Source organism: Carassius auratus, chromosome 20 (assembly GCF_003368295.1).
Source record: "Carassius auratus strain Wakin chromosome 20, ASM336829v1, whole genome shotgun sequence".
Taxonomy (NCBI): Eukaryota; Metazoa; Chordata; class Actinopteri; order Cypriniformes; family Cyprinidae; genus Carassius; species Carassius auratus.
In genome coordinates, this window is record NC_039262.1 from 633786 (window position 1) to 648483 (window position 14698).

Genomic DNA, 14698 nt, shown 5'->3' on the forward strand with positions numbered 1-14698 from the left:
TCTATGTTTCAACACAATTCAAAAACAAAAGCTAAATGCTGATGTCCGTACCATCTATGTTTGTATTGAATGTAGGCCACTTACTGTGCAGTTTCTGCCGTTAATTTCAGATGGTTATGGTTATTGTTTTCAATAGCCAAAAGCCAGTTTGGCTTATTAAATAACAAATAAACATCTTGTTTATGCATACTTTCCTTCTTTCTTGTTTGTTGTTTAAAGAAAAAAAATTGGAAATCGGAATCAGAATCGGCCAGTTTGCTTATAAAAAAATCGGTATCGGAATCAGCAATGAAAAATCATGATCGTGCATCCCTAATATTTATGATATTTTTTATATGCTGTGATGGAAAAACAAAAAAAAAATTCTTAAATTCTTAAATTGAAAATATGGTTCAGCTAAAGCCACCAACTACTAGTCATAAAAACTTCACGACCCTCATTCTACTCAGAAAATATTTATTTAACTGAGTCTCTCTCTTGTTCCTCGTAAATGTTTTCTGCATTTTTCAGATGTTTGTTCTCTAAATGATGAAGCCCAGAGATGAATGTAGAAAGTAGATTTGGGGCCGGAACACCACAAAAGTGATTTCAGAGCTCTTAAGTGTGTTCATAACACCACAAGAGCATGTTTCCCTGCTGCCTGCTGTGCGTGACCTTGTTAAGCGTCTGTAAGACTCACCAGATGGGAAGCGGTTCATCAGCATGGCTCACAAAAGTACATTTTCACACTGCCCTCATGCGTCATTCTCTCCCAACGTGTCTCAGAACTGCAAATGAGACCACCTTCTCAAAGGAATGAAAAAAAGTGTCTTTTTTCCTCCAACATCTCTCTCTCTCTTGCTCTGTGTTTACCATTTAAGTAGAGATGACATACTAGAACAGACATCTTTAAATGAACAAGTCTGTAAATGCTCTACAGTAGCTTGTTTCCTAATCTAGTTTTCTAATAAATATGCCATTGTATAATATAAATATTGTTGGCTCCGTGATGAATTGCTTATGTTCCGCTATTAAAAAATCGCTTTGAATAAGTGTCTGGTAAATGCAGAAGTGTAATGTAAATGCTAAATGCTAAATCTATGAAAGATTTTTTTAAGCTAAATATTGACAAATTAATGAAAAAATGTGACTCATTAGAAGACTTCATTAAAGACATTTCGTTTGCCATTTTAAAGGTTAATTTGGTATCATTCCAATCTGTCACATAACATTTAAAGGAAAATTTTGCTGAAAATTTTGTAACCCTCAGGCCATCCAAGATGTAAATAAGTTTGTTTCTTCATCAGAACAGATTTGCAGAAATTTACAATTTTATTGCTTTGCTCACCAAACTTTGTTATACATTAGTTCAGTACCAGAAAAGCCTGTTTTTTCCCCACACAGGAGTGGATCTACACCCATGGACAGCAAATTCGCCAGCAGCAGCACTGTCTGTCTGTCTCCACCACTTTTCCTGCCTCCCAGATCCTGCTCGTGCCGTGCAACATCAGCGACGGCAAGCAGGTAACTCCACTGACGAGAACACAGGAGACATACGTGACAGACCATAAATCAGGGCACACTTAGAAAGCTTCTGGAGGAACACACTGACATCAGCTCTATGAGTATCAGTCCCAGCGTTAGACAGCCCCTCAGGAGAGGCTTTACTCTCAGGCCGATGTCAGCGTTTCCATACTTCACATTAGTCATGTCAGTGTCGGATGTGCAGCATACTGTAGCATCAGAAAACATTCACTTTGTTTGTTGTGCAGGGAGGCGTACGTATAAGTAGATATATGTGAAGTATAAATGTGTACTATACTTTACATGCAAGATAGTTTATGCTGTCCACAGCTAATGTGCACTTACACATGTGCTCATATGCCCTGTGTTACTGCAGCGTTGGCAGAAATCTGGCACTCACCTGGAGCACCTGGCGTCTCGTTTCTGCGTGGACAGCGAGATGGCTCTGGACGGCATCGAGAGCAGTAAAATGCTGGTGATCAGCCCATGTGAACTGTCAGCACACACTCAGCGATGGGAGATGCCTTTCTCGTGATCCTTCCTCCTTGGCCTCTCCTCACCTTTCAGAGCTCAGCTGGAGTCAAAGATGGATAGAGAGGCAGAGAGAGTGAGTGTGTACCTCCAGGAGGGGCTACATCTGTGTCCTGCTGTTCTGCTATGTCCACTCCCTTTGTCTCTTCGGCACACCCCAGGTATGCTGGGATTGCAGGACGTTCTGATTCAATGACATGACCTCATTACTGCAGCTATATTAATGCTACATTCTACATTATGGGTTTGTCTGATAAAAAAACAAGTGCTGTCAAGTACTGGAGGTAACTCTTAAGCAAAACAAACTCGAGTGAGCTTTAGAGATAATCATGCAAATACTTAAAGGTGAATGAAGTATGTCATTTTCTAATGGTAATTTTGCTTCCTATCCCAGTTAAATATGAGTCAACTAAAAGTGAACTGCTTGTTGGCTGATTCCCCTAAAGACAATGTGACTGTCAAAACATTGCTCTGTTTGTTTGAGCATCTCAAACAGGGCAGCGTTTCCAAAAAGCATTGTAAAACCTAGACTGTAGTAGACTGTAGAAATGTATCGATGGTCTGTATGATCAACTGAGACTCACAAGGCTTCTGGGCAGTGTCATTACAGTGAACAAAAACTATTAAACATGGTTTTTATTCATTGAAATAAAACAGAATATGCAAACAAATAAGTAAAAATGTAAATGACTAATATTTAAGTGAAATAATTCAAGCATAAAAAACCATGCTAAAATAACACTGCTTCTTTGAAACGCAGCCCAGTCTGATATAGCAACAGTGGCTCAACCATTGAGCAGGGTATAATTTTTTCATAATAATAATAATCATTTTTTTTCTAAATTAGTAAAATTGTTAAAAAAATAAATGCCATTATTGTTTTAATGTCATAATTATATTTAGCTGAAAAGAAATTATAAATTTTACCTATATTTACTGTAATCTGTGTTGGAGAAATGTTTTAAAGTATATTTAAGCATGTACTTCTAATAAAAAGCAATTCATTGTAAAAAAATTAATATAATAATTTAATATTAATAAATAAATTAAATACTTTTTTTTAATTACAGTAGTTACTTTTGTATGGAAGCCCATTTCTGCCACTGAATAAAAAAATAAAAAGGTAGTTGCGAGATGTGAACTTGCAATTTTGAGAAAAAAAAGTCTGAATTGTGAGATAAAAAGCAACAATAACCTTTATTTTTTTAATTTTTTTTTTAATTTTTTTTCAAGTGGCAGAAACAAGCTTCCATATATTCGTGCTTTATCTTTGAGCTGTAACTTTTTCTCTCATTAGTCGGCTGAGACTCCTTTTCCAAAACATCAGTGTTGAGTTTGGCATTTTGGTGTTTTTTTGCTGTGTTTGTCCTTCTGACAGTCTTGCAGTGTAGATAACTTCATTGATTGTAATGGGGGTGGCCTAGTTTTGTTGCTTTTTTGCATCCTGCCACCCGCTTGCAGTATAGACACTTTGTTGCACACAATGGACAAGACTTGACTGCAATGTGGAGAAGGAAGAGGGTTACTTAAAAAGCAGCTCAGGTATTATGTAATATTATACGTGTAAGAAATATCACATAATCTTGCTTATCATGCCCAAAATGTGCAACATGCATAATTTGTAATGTGTTATTCCCAATTATTTTTTTCGTTCAAATATAGTCTGAGGTTGGAAAAAAATACATCCATAAATGTATAGCTTATACAAAATGCAATGCTTAAAAAAGGCATCTCAGTAGACAGTAGTGAAAACCAAATCAGACAGTATTTTTAATGTTTTGAACACACCCTCTATATTATATTTCAAAAACTGATATTCCTCATACTAAAGTTTGACATACCTGTACATGCATAATAACCTACCCTGTCTGCCTGTATGTGCTTTGGCCGATCTTCTCTTCTGTCTTCCTCCCTAGGTTCCCCAGAGTGTCAATCATACTGATGCTCTCCAGAACAGAGTTTGGCAGCTGGACGCACACAAACTTGTGGAACACACACCAAATGTGACACACCAACTCACACTGGAGAACAGCGCACAACCTTTTCATTTGTTTCGCTTGAATTTACCCCAATATGAAGCACTTGTGAGATAGATCTGCTAGCACATCAACATACAATAAATACCCTATTTTTTCTTAATGGCCTGCTGCTTGCGTTTCTTCCTTGTCGTCTGGTTGCATAAGTAAACAATGATCAAAGTATACTTAAGGTAGTTGTTTACATGGTCGTCAAAATTAGATGAATCCCAAACGAATCGCACAGCCAGCCTGCTTTAATTAGCATGTCAGCACACCCTCATTAGTCCATAATATAATGGCATATCTGCTGCATGCAGTTGCAGAGAGCAAACTTCTGTTCTGCAAGCGAATGAGCTCGAGATGGGCAGGGGTGGTTTGTTCTCATGAGCTCTGCGGTTGCTGCTGGCAAGTGGAGAACTGAGACTGTTTGCCTAGAGGATCTAAATAAAGCACAGCCACATCGCCACACATGCCCGGGCGACAGGACAGGGAGGATCCAATTACCACTTCCTCAGTCTGTCCTCCTCTTCTCATTAGAAGGCTGAGCTCTGCAGGAGCTGGGAGAATACTGAGACTCAGACGTGGCGCAGCTCAGATGCCCTTATCACTTGCTGTAGTCTGGCTGCCTGCACCCGGCAATTACATCCAATTAGGTTCTGGTGTTTTCTTACATAGCCCTTCCTGATGCTGCAGTGATTTTGCCACCAGTTTTTCGTGCTGAACTCCTCGGCACTGCAGAGTTTGAACCTAATAGCTTTGAAGAATAAACCACTGGGTCGTTATTTGATTCCTGATATTGTAAAAGTGTGTGCTCTGAATAGTCTGCACGAGTCTCCACATGCCTACTTTGTTTTAGTGAGGATGAGTCATTATGAGGGAAGATCAAGATGAGAAGGGTGAGAGCAGTAAGATTTGTCTCAGACGTGTTATCTAATGATATGTGTAGGAGACCTGCACTAGTCAACACAATGCAGAGGAGTCTATTTTTAGGGAATCTCGGAATCCTGGTGGTTAAGGATGCTGTGTCACAACAGAAGAGCTTCTTTATGTTTTAAAAAACATTATATCAGATCTCTTTCAACGGCACCGTAACCGTGATGCTTTAAAGCTGAAGTGTGTCATTTTTTTGATGTAAGTACTTCTTATTCTAGTGTGGTAATTATAGGCCATTCAAATGTTGATTTCTTTTAAATGTGTAATCGCTGTGGTTCTGTGGAGGCACTATCAAAATGTTTGTCATTAGCTCACAATCATCTCAGTACAGCAACATTGGCTCAACCAACAGAGTGCAACAGCTGGGTTCCAAGAGTAAAAGTCCCATTCATTTTGATTGATTTAAAAAAAAAAAAAAAAAGATTAAATACATACAGATATACTGTGCACTACACGGTTGTTAATCAACTGTATATTATTTTGTTGAAGGTGTCTCTCCACACTATTTTACCTTCTTTTTTTAAATAATTGTCTTAACAGCAGATGTCCTGGTGGAAAAACTACACTACACATGGCTCTGCAAAGAAATCACTTTTCAGACACTTGAAAATTTTAGCACCCACTCCCATGAATCACTGCAAGTGATATAATCGAGACAAAAGTCTCTTTGCTCAAAAAAATACTTAAATATTTGAGTGTGTGTATGTGTGTGTGTATGCAATATATATATATATATATATATATATATATATATATATACACACACACAAACACATTTTGTAATAAATGTAAAACATTTTGATATTGATCAATCATTTTTACTTTGATTATGTAAAAGCTGTAAAGTACATGGTCTTGTACCTTTGCCTTTTGTCTAATTTTAGTTTTTTATAATGTTGTGATCCAACTTGTAGCTGGTTAATTTGGTTCTTGGTTTGTAGCTGTATAACTAAGACTTAAAAATCCCTCTGGGAAAAATACTTCACATAAAAAGTGGGTGGGCACTCTTAGTGCAGGTTAGGGGTCTTTTTTTATCCAAGAACAGAAGGAAGCAGTGTGTTCAGAAAATTGTTTATTATCTGGCATGCTTGATTCCACATGACCAACTCGAACCCATTCGCTTTGAGCTTTAATTAAGGTTGAGTGGATTCCTATTGAAATGACTGCATTTCACCTGCTAAAATCTCTCACCAGCATGAGTCTTAAGCATAGATACGACTGTAATATGTTGCTGGACCAATTGTTCTGTACATTGTAGTGAACTATTTTTCTTAGCATGAGCTTTAAGATAATTACACACGTCATGTCTCAAAATGTCCAGTGTGTTAAGCTTTAAACTTTTCATGGCAGAAAGAGGAAACACTGCATCACCGGAGGGCTGGAAACTGCAGCCCTGCATTAGCCTGATAAAGACAAATTCAGTGTCTCTCTGATGCTAAAGAGAGAGAGCAGCCCCTGCCACGACCTTGAGCATCACTCACCCAAGGTGGATTAACTTCCACTGTATTGAAGGAAAGGGGCTTGGGTCCAGATAGAGAAACATATTAACCAGCTTTATTGTGTCTCGGTGGACAACAATTACTCCAGCCTTGGCATCGCATGAAAATGAAATGTAATCACTGAAAAGCAGCAGCAGGTGTTTCATTCCTCTTGTAAGTTCACACTAATCGACAGAACGGCTTTTGTCTCCGTGTGCATCCCTCTGTCTTAGAGAGATTTTCTTGTCTTGAAGACTCATCACTATCCAGCTCTCAGAATGGCTATCAAGGGGCCACTAGCAAGCTGCCGCGGTGGGTTATCACAGCCAGTGACCAAATATCTCAAAACTACAGCCCCTAACACTTATACTACACCGATGAGTGCTTCACATCACACAATATAAAGAACACAATGCAGTGCTCTTCTGGAGTTGTGAATAGAGATTAATTTTAGTTTGTTTCGTTTTGGTATTTTGCTTTTTAATGCAGGGCTGCAAAAATGGCTTGTCTCGTAACAGCTACATAATATAGTTAGTGCTTCTAAATAAAATGTAGAGTTCCGTAAATGAAAGAGAAACTAGCTTTTTAACACAACACATTTCATTAATTTACCGGAGTCTGAAAAACGTATTTTTAGGTCACTTTCAGATCATGCTCGCTTTTCAAGATGGCTATACTCAAAATCAAAACAGACACCTAGAAATGAAGCTATGCCAGCTGTTCTGGGACTAATATAGTTCAATGCTGATAGAAGGGCGAAAAACATTTCCAAAGTCATCTGTATTTTTAAGAGAAAACACTAGGATGATCCCTTGGCAGATTGTGAAGAGAAAACTGCTCTCAAATAGAAGCCAGGCCAAGACCCCTACAGTCAGTCTGCCCTTCCTCAGTCATGGAGAAAGAGAGAGTGAAAGGATCCACAGCAACAGAGCACTTAAACACTCCACTAAAGAGCGCACAGCCTCTGGACACATTGCCATTTTAAATCTCACTAAAGTAATTGTTGGCTATTTAAGACTGTCGTCCTTAAGTAAATACCATTTGAAACCCATTTACATGATTTGCATATGTAAGGGGCATAAATGTGTAGTCATACAGTATATGAAATAATGATATGAGAAATTATTTTACAATTTTACCTGTATAATGTTCCTGAAATAAGAATTTTTTCTTTGCATTATCAAAAATGCTTTCTGTATGAAATCCCCCTTACATCTGAATTTTGAGAGGTGATTAGCCCCTAAGTTCTAATATTTGTTGTAGTTTCAATTGGTAACGTTAATGCAACGCTGCAAAGCCTGACATGAAACAACTAAACTGGAAAATCAAATAATAGTAAATTGAATAGAATAATATATAAATATTTCTATCCACCTTTCTTCTTGCCGTAAAAATGGGCATGGCCATTTGTAAATTCTACGGGTCTAGCTTCCGGTCTCATCTGCGTCCATCTATTTTTAGCTGTAGGCTACTAAACAGTTGGTTTTGCTGCTTGATATTGCTGCTTATCATATTATTTGAATGTTTTATTTTAATTATGAACACACTGCTTTGTTGTGCAAACAGTTTTCACGTTTAATGCACGTTTTTATTATTCTCGTTGTTTACCTATAGTGACTAATAAACTGGAAGACTCACCCATTACTTTCGTGTTCAAGAAAAGGGTGGATATATCAGTAAGATCTTTATAGACTACCTACATAAAATGCTTACAAATATTTGTCACTTTTATGATCAAAGATCTGTAGTTTTCATTGTGGGGGCAAAACAAATAATGCAATGCAATACAATGAATAAAATATGATGCAGTGGGCTTTATAGGGTTAAATGCTCGATTCGTCTTTCCAAAAGCCTCTGCAGGATCATAGAGTTCTCTGTTTTTCCCAGTAAACAGTTTGTATTAAAATAAAGCCTCCCCTGCCACCACTGTCAGCGCAGGCTTCTGTGCACTTGAGGGGGAGGACACAAAAGATTCTCTTCTGGGTTTGTGTGTAAGCCTAACCCCGCTGACTCCACAATGCTAGTCGCTCAAGAGGTCAACAGCAGAAGATCCACGGTTCAACTTTTGCTTCTGCTCTGTTCAGCTCTGCCAGCACCCACATCTCCCATCAGTCCACATCATTCAAAAGATCAGGAACAGTGGGGCCAGTATCGATTTTCTCTGTTATTGCTAAGTTCATGTCTAGGAGTTTGGCAGTGCTTGTTATGTGCTGGCCCCTTTGTCAACTGCATAACCCCCCTGATATTTCTCTGTGATATTGGAGGGAGGACGGTGAAATTGCACTGCCAGAGAAAGGTCAAGAAAATTACCGCCGCAAGAAAATGTAAGATCCTGCCAAAAAAGACCAAGATGAGCGGGGATGAATTGCTGTCAGGAGATGAAGAATTGAGGATTTGGCAGTAATTTCTCAGCCTTTGTTCTTCGCCCCTTCTTGCTGATCAATTCGCTCATGTTCAAGAGCGCATGGTTTCCCATCATTGATTTTGCCCCAAACCGTCAGTCACTCTGAAGAGGTTAACGATTATCTTCTGTAAAAGGATAGTTGAACTAAAAAAAGAATTTAGCATATGCATCATAAAAACATGGATCCATCGTGAATCAATGGTTCAGGCTGGTGGTGTAATAGTGTGGAGTATATGTCGGGGAACTGTTTTCTATGTTAATATATTTTAAAATGTAATTCATACCTGTGATGGAAAACTGAATTTTTACCCATTACTGCAGTCTTTAGTGTCACATGATCCTTGAGAAATCATGCTGATTTGGTGTTCAGTTTTTGGAAACAGTTTCTTTAAGTTCTCTGTAATGGAAGGTGACCTCTGCAGAGAATGCTGCTTAATGCAAAAAGATGGCAGTATCATTACTATTTTGTGTTTTAACTGATATTGTGTTTAGGGTGTTGTGCAATGCCTAATTTACACCTGAACATGTTAACATAATGAGAATGAAAAAGGTGCATTTTAATGATTCGCACCAGCTTCTTTTCCTGTAGCTTGCTAAATGAAATTAGTTATCCGCACGACGCCAAACTCTAGAGAAAAAAATCCCTCCCCATTCCCCATCAGTGCTCCCTCTAGAATGAAATTAATACTGTCTTGATTCACCCTTGCATTACCTCTCTCTCCTTTTCAGCTCTCGCCACCAAATTTGACTTTGCTTGATGCCTGAGCCGCAGTGAATCTTCCATGCTTGAAGCTTTTCCCCTTGCTTGACTGGCTGTATATGTATCTTGCGCTTTTGACATCAGGTAATCTTGTTTTGCGGCAGACACGGCGTGTTGTGACATTTTATTGCGCAGACATGGTATTTCAGATGTGCAGCTGAGCGTAAGCCTTTTCTCTCTCGCTCGGTGTTTTCATCGCTCTGCCTCTCGGTCAGCCATCGATCTCCATTTGGCTGCTGTGGTTTAGTAATTACACAGCAAGCACAGGGGCACTAAATGAGTTGATTGCGCTCTGATGCCTCCTGGGTCCCTCCGACTAATGCGGTTTTCATGCGGCCTGATGTTTAACTGCTTAGGAACCAAGTCAAACAAAGAAATCATTTCATAATTGCATTATATGATAAGTTAATTTATCAACACCTACACATGGAAATTTTGCTTGCTCAGTAGAGGCCTTCTAATAGAACGCAAATACACAAAGGGTAAGATTACATACAGTAAGATTACAAAGACGTGTCCAGTTGGTATAAAGCTTTTGGGGCAATAGTAATATTTTATCAGCTTTTCTCTTTTATAAATTGCCCTTATGTGACATTCTTCTGTAGAAAATAAAAGTACAGTACATAATCTGGGAAATGTCTTTGTGTTTTCCCCCCATGCAATAGAATTCAGTGGTAAATAAAGCTGTTTGATCAGTACTATTTCTTCAAAATATCTTCTTTTTTTTGTTGGCACTTATAGCCTCATGGCATATAGCGCCATTGCGCTTTGGGCAACTCAAGTCCCAGTTTGCAGTCCTTTCTAAATTCTGTACCCCCCTCTCTATCCCACTTCATTTTCTTCCCACTTCTTATATACTGTCGTCTCTTAATAAAAAGCAAAAATGTCATAGAAGAAAAAAAACATACAGTTTGGAATGAGGCTGCGTAATTTATTACAGAATTTGTATTATTTGAACTCTCCAATAAGGATCTAGTAGAAGCTTCTGCCAACTGGTTGCATGGACCTTTTTTTCAATATTGGAAAAGTAGCCAAACCAGACAAAGAGACTCCAGAATAAACCTGCACAAGAATGTTCTGTAACAAGAACTGTTCTTTCCTAATACCACCAGTAGACAGTGTGAACATGTACAGTACATTGTACACAGTACACATGAGACACTGACCTGTCAGATATGAAAGCTTTTTTTCTGCTTTGGTGCTTTGTGTTCACTGCAAACATGCGACGTCTACAAGCACCTCAGATCACAGCTGCTGTTCAACACTGTGTGTCAAACTACACATCTACCTTCTCTTCTTTTTATGTGCAGCTGCTCCAGCACATCTCACAGGACCTGAGGAGCTGGAGCTGATGTGGATGAAAAAATAAAGACAAAATTTAATAATTCAATAATGTGGTGGAACAGTGCAACATGGATTTTTTTATTTATTTATTTTTTGTATAAGAAATGTAAAAGTGTAAGCATCATTAACTGCAGGTCTTCACCTTCTTCACGAATGCTGATTCTGTCTTCTACCGTTGCATTGTTGGTGAAAATGTTCTTCGATTTTAATTAGACCATAAATTATGTCTCATCCATTTAATGACATCCAAATGTCCTTCACGGCCCCTGTAAAATCTTCTATTTGAAATCTATACACTGCCGAGAGGCTCTTTTAAGATCCCGCTAATGATGAGACCTGAGCTGGGTTCAAATTAAACTAGACAATCTTAATAACATTTGTCACCTCTCACAGCACACAATGGGCAGACAGAGACACAATGGCTGAATAAATAGTGTCCGCCTAACTACTGTCTGCTTGACATTGAGGACTGTTCTTTCATTTAGCCCAGTCTGTCAGGTCCATCACATCAGCCGCTGCTTCACTCCTGCATTATTTAGACCCGCTCCATGAGTGCTGACTGGCCATTTGGGCTCTCGCAGTTCTTCGCTCTTCTCTCATGCTGCAAAATAATGCAAATACAAAGATTTTGATTTACAAACGAATAAATTATTAATACTTATAAGAATTTAAAATTCAAAATGTTGGGAAATATTTACTGTTGTTTGAAAAAGTCTTTTATGTTCATTTAGGATGCCTTTAAAAGCAATTTGTCTCCCTTTTAAAATAACGGTTTTCTATTTTAATATATTTAAAATATGATTTATCATTGTGATGCAGTGCTGAATTTTAGTCAGCTATTACCCCAGTCTCCAGTGTCACATGATCCTCCAGAAATAATTCTAATATGTTGATGTATTATCAATGTTGTGTGATTTACAATCAACCTGTGATACATTTTTCAAGGTTCATTGATGAACAAAAAGTTTCAAATGAACAGCATTTATTTAAAATAGAAATCTTCTGTAACAATCTAAGTCTTTACTATAATTTTTTAGCTCAAAATAGTTATTTTTTTAATAGATGTTGCTCTAAATTTCTATTTTTCAAAACATCTTTAAACGTACAGTAGAAGCTCTGTTTTTCCTTGCTTGCTGCTTGTTTATTTCACCACAATATGCTATTCACGGCTTCAGATTTTAATGAGATGTCATGATTCCATTATAAAGACTTTTAGCTTTAAGCGTCTCCTCTGAGATATTGTGACCTGAATTTCTGAGCCAGTGCTCACCTGTGATCTTTTAATAGCTTAATGCATGAAAGAATGTGAGCCACGTAAAGGATTCGGAAAAGATCTGTGAGCCATTCTCGGTGTGGTGCGCCTCATCTGATGTCGCTCCCAAGGGTTTGGGGGGGGGGAGTCTCAAGCGACCCCCAGCTGTGCGTGTGGAAAGAGTGTGCTATCACATCAGTAGAACAGAGGATGTGTTCCTTCACTCCACCCGTTTAGAAACTAGGACGCATGTATCTCAAAAGAGCCCACCAGTGGCACCACAGCACTGTTGTCTGTAGTGTCTCCAGGGTTTTCTCTTATATCTGACATCATCTTGGTGCACTTTGCTGCTTGGCATCAGTCAGTCTGCTGGTTTGATCTACCAGACAGCTGTTTCTGTCTCTTGTTGCTTCTTCAATATTAAATGTTAAGCCTACTGCTCACTTGGGTGCAAACACAGTTATTTAGTATATGAAACATAACTAATATATATATATATATATATATATATATATATATATATATATATATATATATATATATATATATATATATATATATATATATATATATATATATATACTAGTATGTATATATATATATATATATATATATATATATATATATATATATATATATATATATATATATAAGTATATAAATAAAATACATTGATAAAATGGAATATCTAATAATTTTAATTAGAATAGTTATTAATATATTTTTTTACAAATGAATGAATATAAATTTAAAAAAAATCATTATCATAATGCATCCATTTATTGTATTCTGATGTTCTCAAAAAATGCAAAAATCTGTTATCTTCATCAGGAGGCCTAAACTAAATATAGAAGGAGATTCATTTAAATGCATCTCTGATTGGAAAATTGCGATAATTGTGAAGTTGTCAAAAAGGAAAGGAATATCATCATGTGGAGATACATTCAGAATGCAACAAAAAAATATATAGCTCTTCATTATTCATGAAATTATGATCATTTATGCAACATATATATTGAGGAAGTGAGAGCAGTATGACACTAATTGTATCTCAGTTGATAAAATGGAAACTTGATCCGTTTCTTGTCTAGATATAATCTATGTTAAGATGATAATGTTATAGGATAATGTTAATCTAATGTTTAAATTACATATATATAACATCTTATGGCATCGAAAATTTTGCATTTATTTATAATATTGAAAATGTACATTGCACGTGTATATGTGTTTCCTGGAAATCAAATTCATGACTTTTGTGCTGCTATAGTACATTTTTGAATTTACATTAAAAGTATCCCGTCATTTTAGTAGAAAGGAAATTCTGGTCTGAATAATTTACTAAATGACACCATCTAAAGTATATATATATATATATATATATATATATATATATATATATATATATATATATATATATGAAAGTCGTGACATTTGCCAAGTACGCTAACCCATACTCAGAATTGGTGCTCTGCATTTAACCCATCCAAATGCACACACACAGCAGTGAGAAGTGAACACGCTGTGAACACACACCCGGAGCAGTGGGCAGATATATATCCAGCTGACCGGGGAGTAACTGGGGGTTCAGTGCCTTGCTCAAGGGAACTTCAGTCATGGGTATTGAGGGTTGAAGAGAGCACTTTTCATTCACTTCCTCCCACCTACAACTCTTGTCAGCACCAAGGCTCAAACCAGCGACCTCTGGGTAACTAGTCCAAGTCTCTTACCATTAGGCCACAGCTGCCCCAAATATATGCCTATATATATATACGTATTAAAGTCTTTTTCTTGGATAGTGAACATCTGCACTTCTCATCTGTGCTGTGTCTATTCAAAATGACTGACAGTTTGCAGTTCTATCACTGTAAATTTTAATGACACTCCTTGTCAAAAATAAAAATAAATAATCTCTTTTCAACATATGTCTGTGTGACAAATTTCCCTCTATTTTGCACCTTTTGGCAGGTGATTCATGACTGCCTGCATGCAAGTGGATTTTAATTAAAAACTGCCTCGACCCGAGCGCCAGTGGAGCTGTTGTTCTTGAGAATATGAGTGTACACAACATCTAAAACATGTTGACAGCTGCTTGCTGAGGACTAGAACATTAATAAGGTTGTCTAGCTGTCTTGGCCACCATCTCAACATTGAGGGTCTAAAGTTTTCCCACCATGACAGCTTATCTCAACTTGAATTCTGCGGTAACTGCGAACACATTCAAACACAGCTCACCTTAAATTGGACGGAGAGTGGATTTGAAGAGAAGGCCTTGGGCATTGTTTGATGGGTGTTAGTCTTGACAGTAACTATTACTACACAGCTAAAGGTGCGAGAGAACATTCTCGTAGAGTCGGTACACACTTTCTGTCGGCTTCAAGCTGCTGCTGGCTAAGGATCATGGCAGAGGACAAAGAGAGGGGTGGGAAGGTGAAGTTTATTGAAGGTTAAGATTTGAAAGGCCATTTTATTTCT

General features: G+C 37.5%; 1 protein-coding gene across 1 annotated transcript in view; it reads left to right on the forward strand.

Annotated features, from left to right (window-relative positions):
- LOC113120452 (polypeptide N-acetylgalactosaminyltransferase 14-like) overlaps window positions 1-4170 on the forward strand; it is a 44663-nt gene extending 40493 nt beyond the window's left edge. The window contains exons 14-16 of the mRNA XM_026290267.1: window positions 1384-1503; window positions 1880-2195; window positions 3951-4170. Coding sequence (XP_026146052.1) covers window positions 1384-1503; window positions 1880-2038 — 279 coding nt within the window. The 3' untranslated portion in view covers window positions 2039-2195; window positions 3951-4170. The remainder of the gene's footprint in view (window positions 1-1383; window positions 1504-1879; window positions 2196-3950) is intronic.
- The last annotated feature ends 10528 nt before the right edge of the window (window positions 4171-14698 follow it).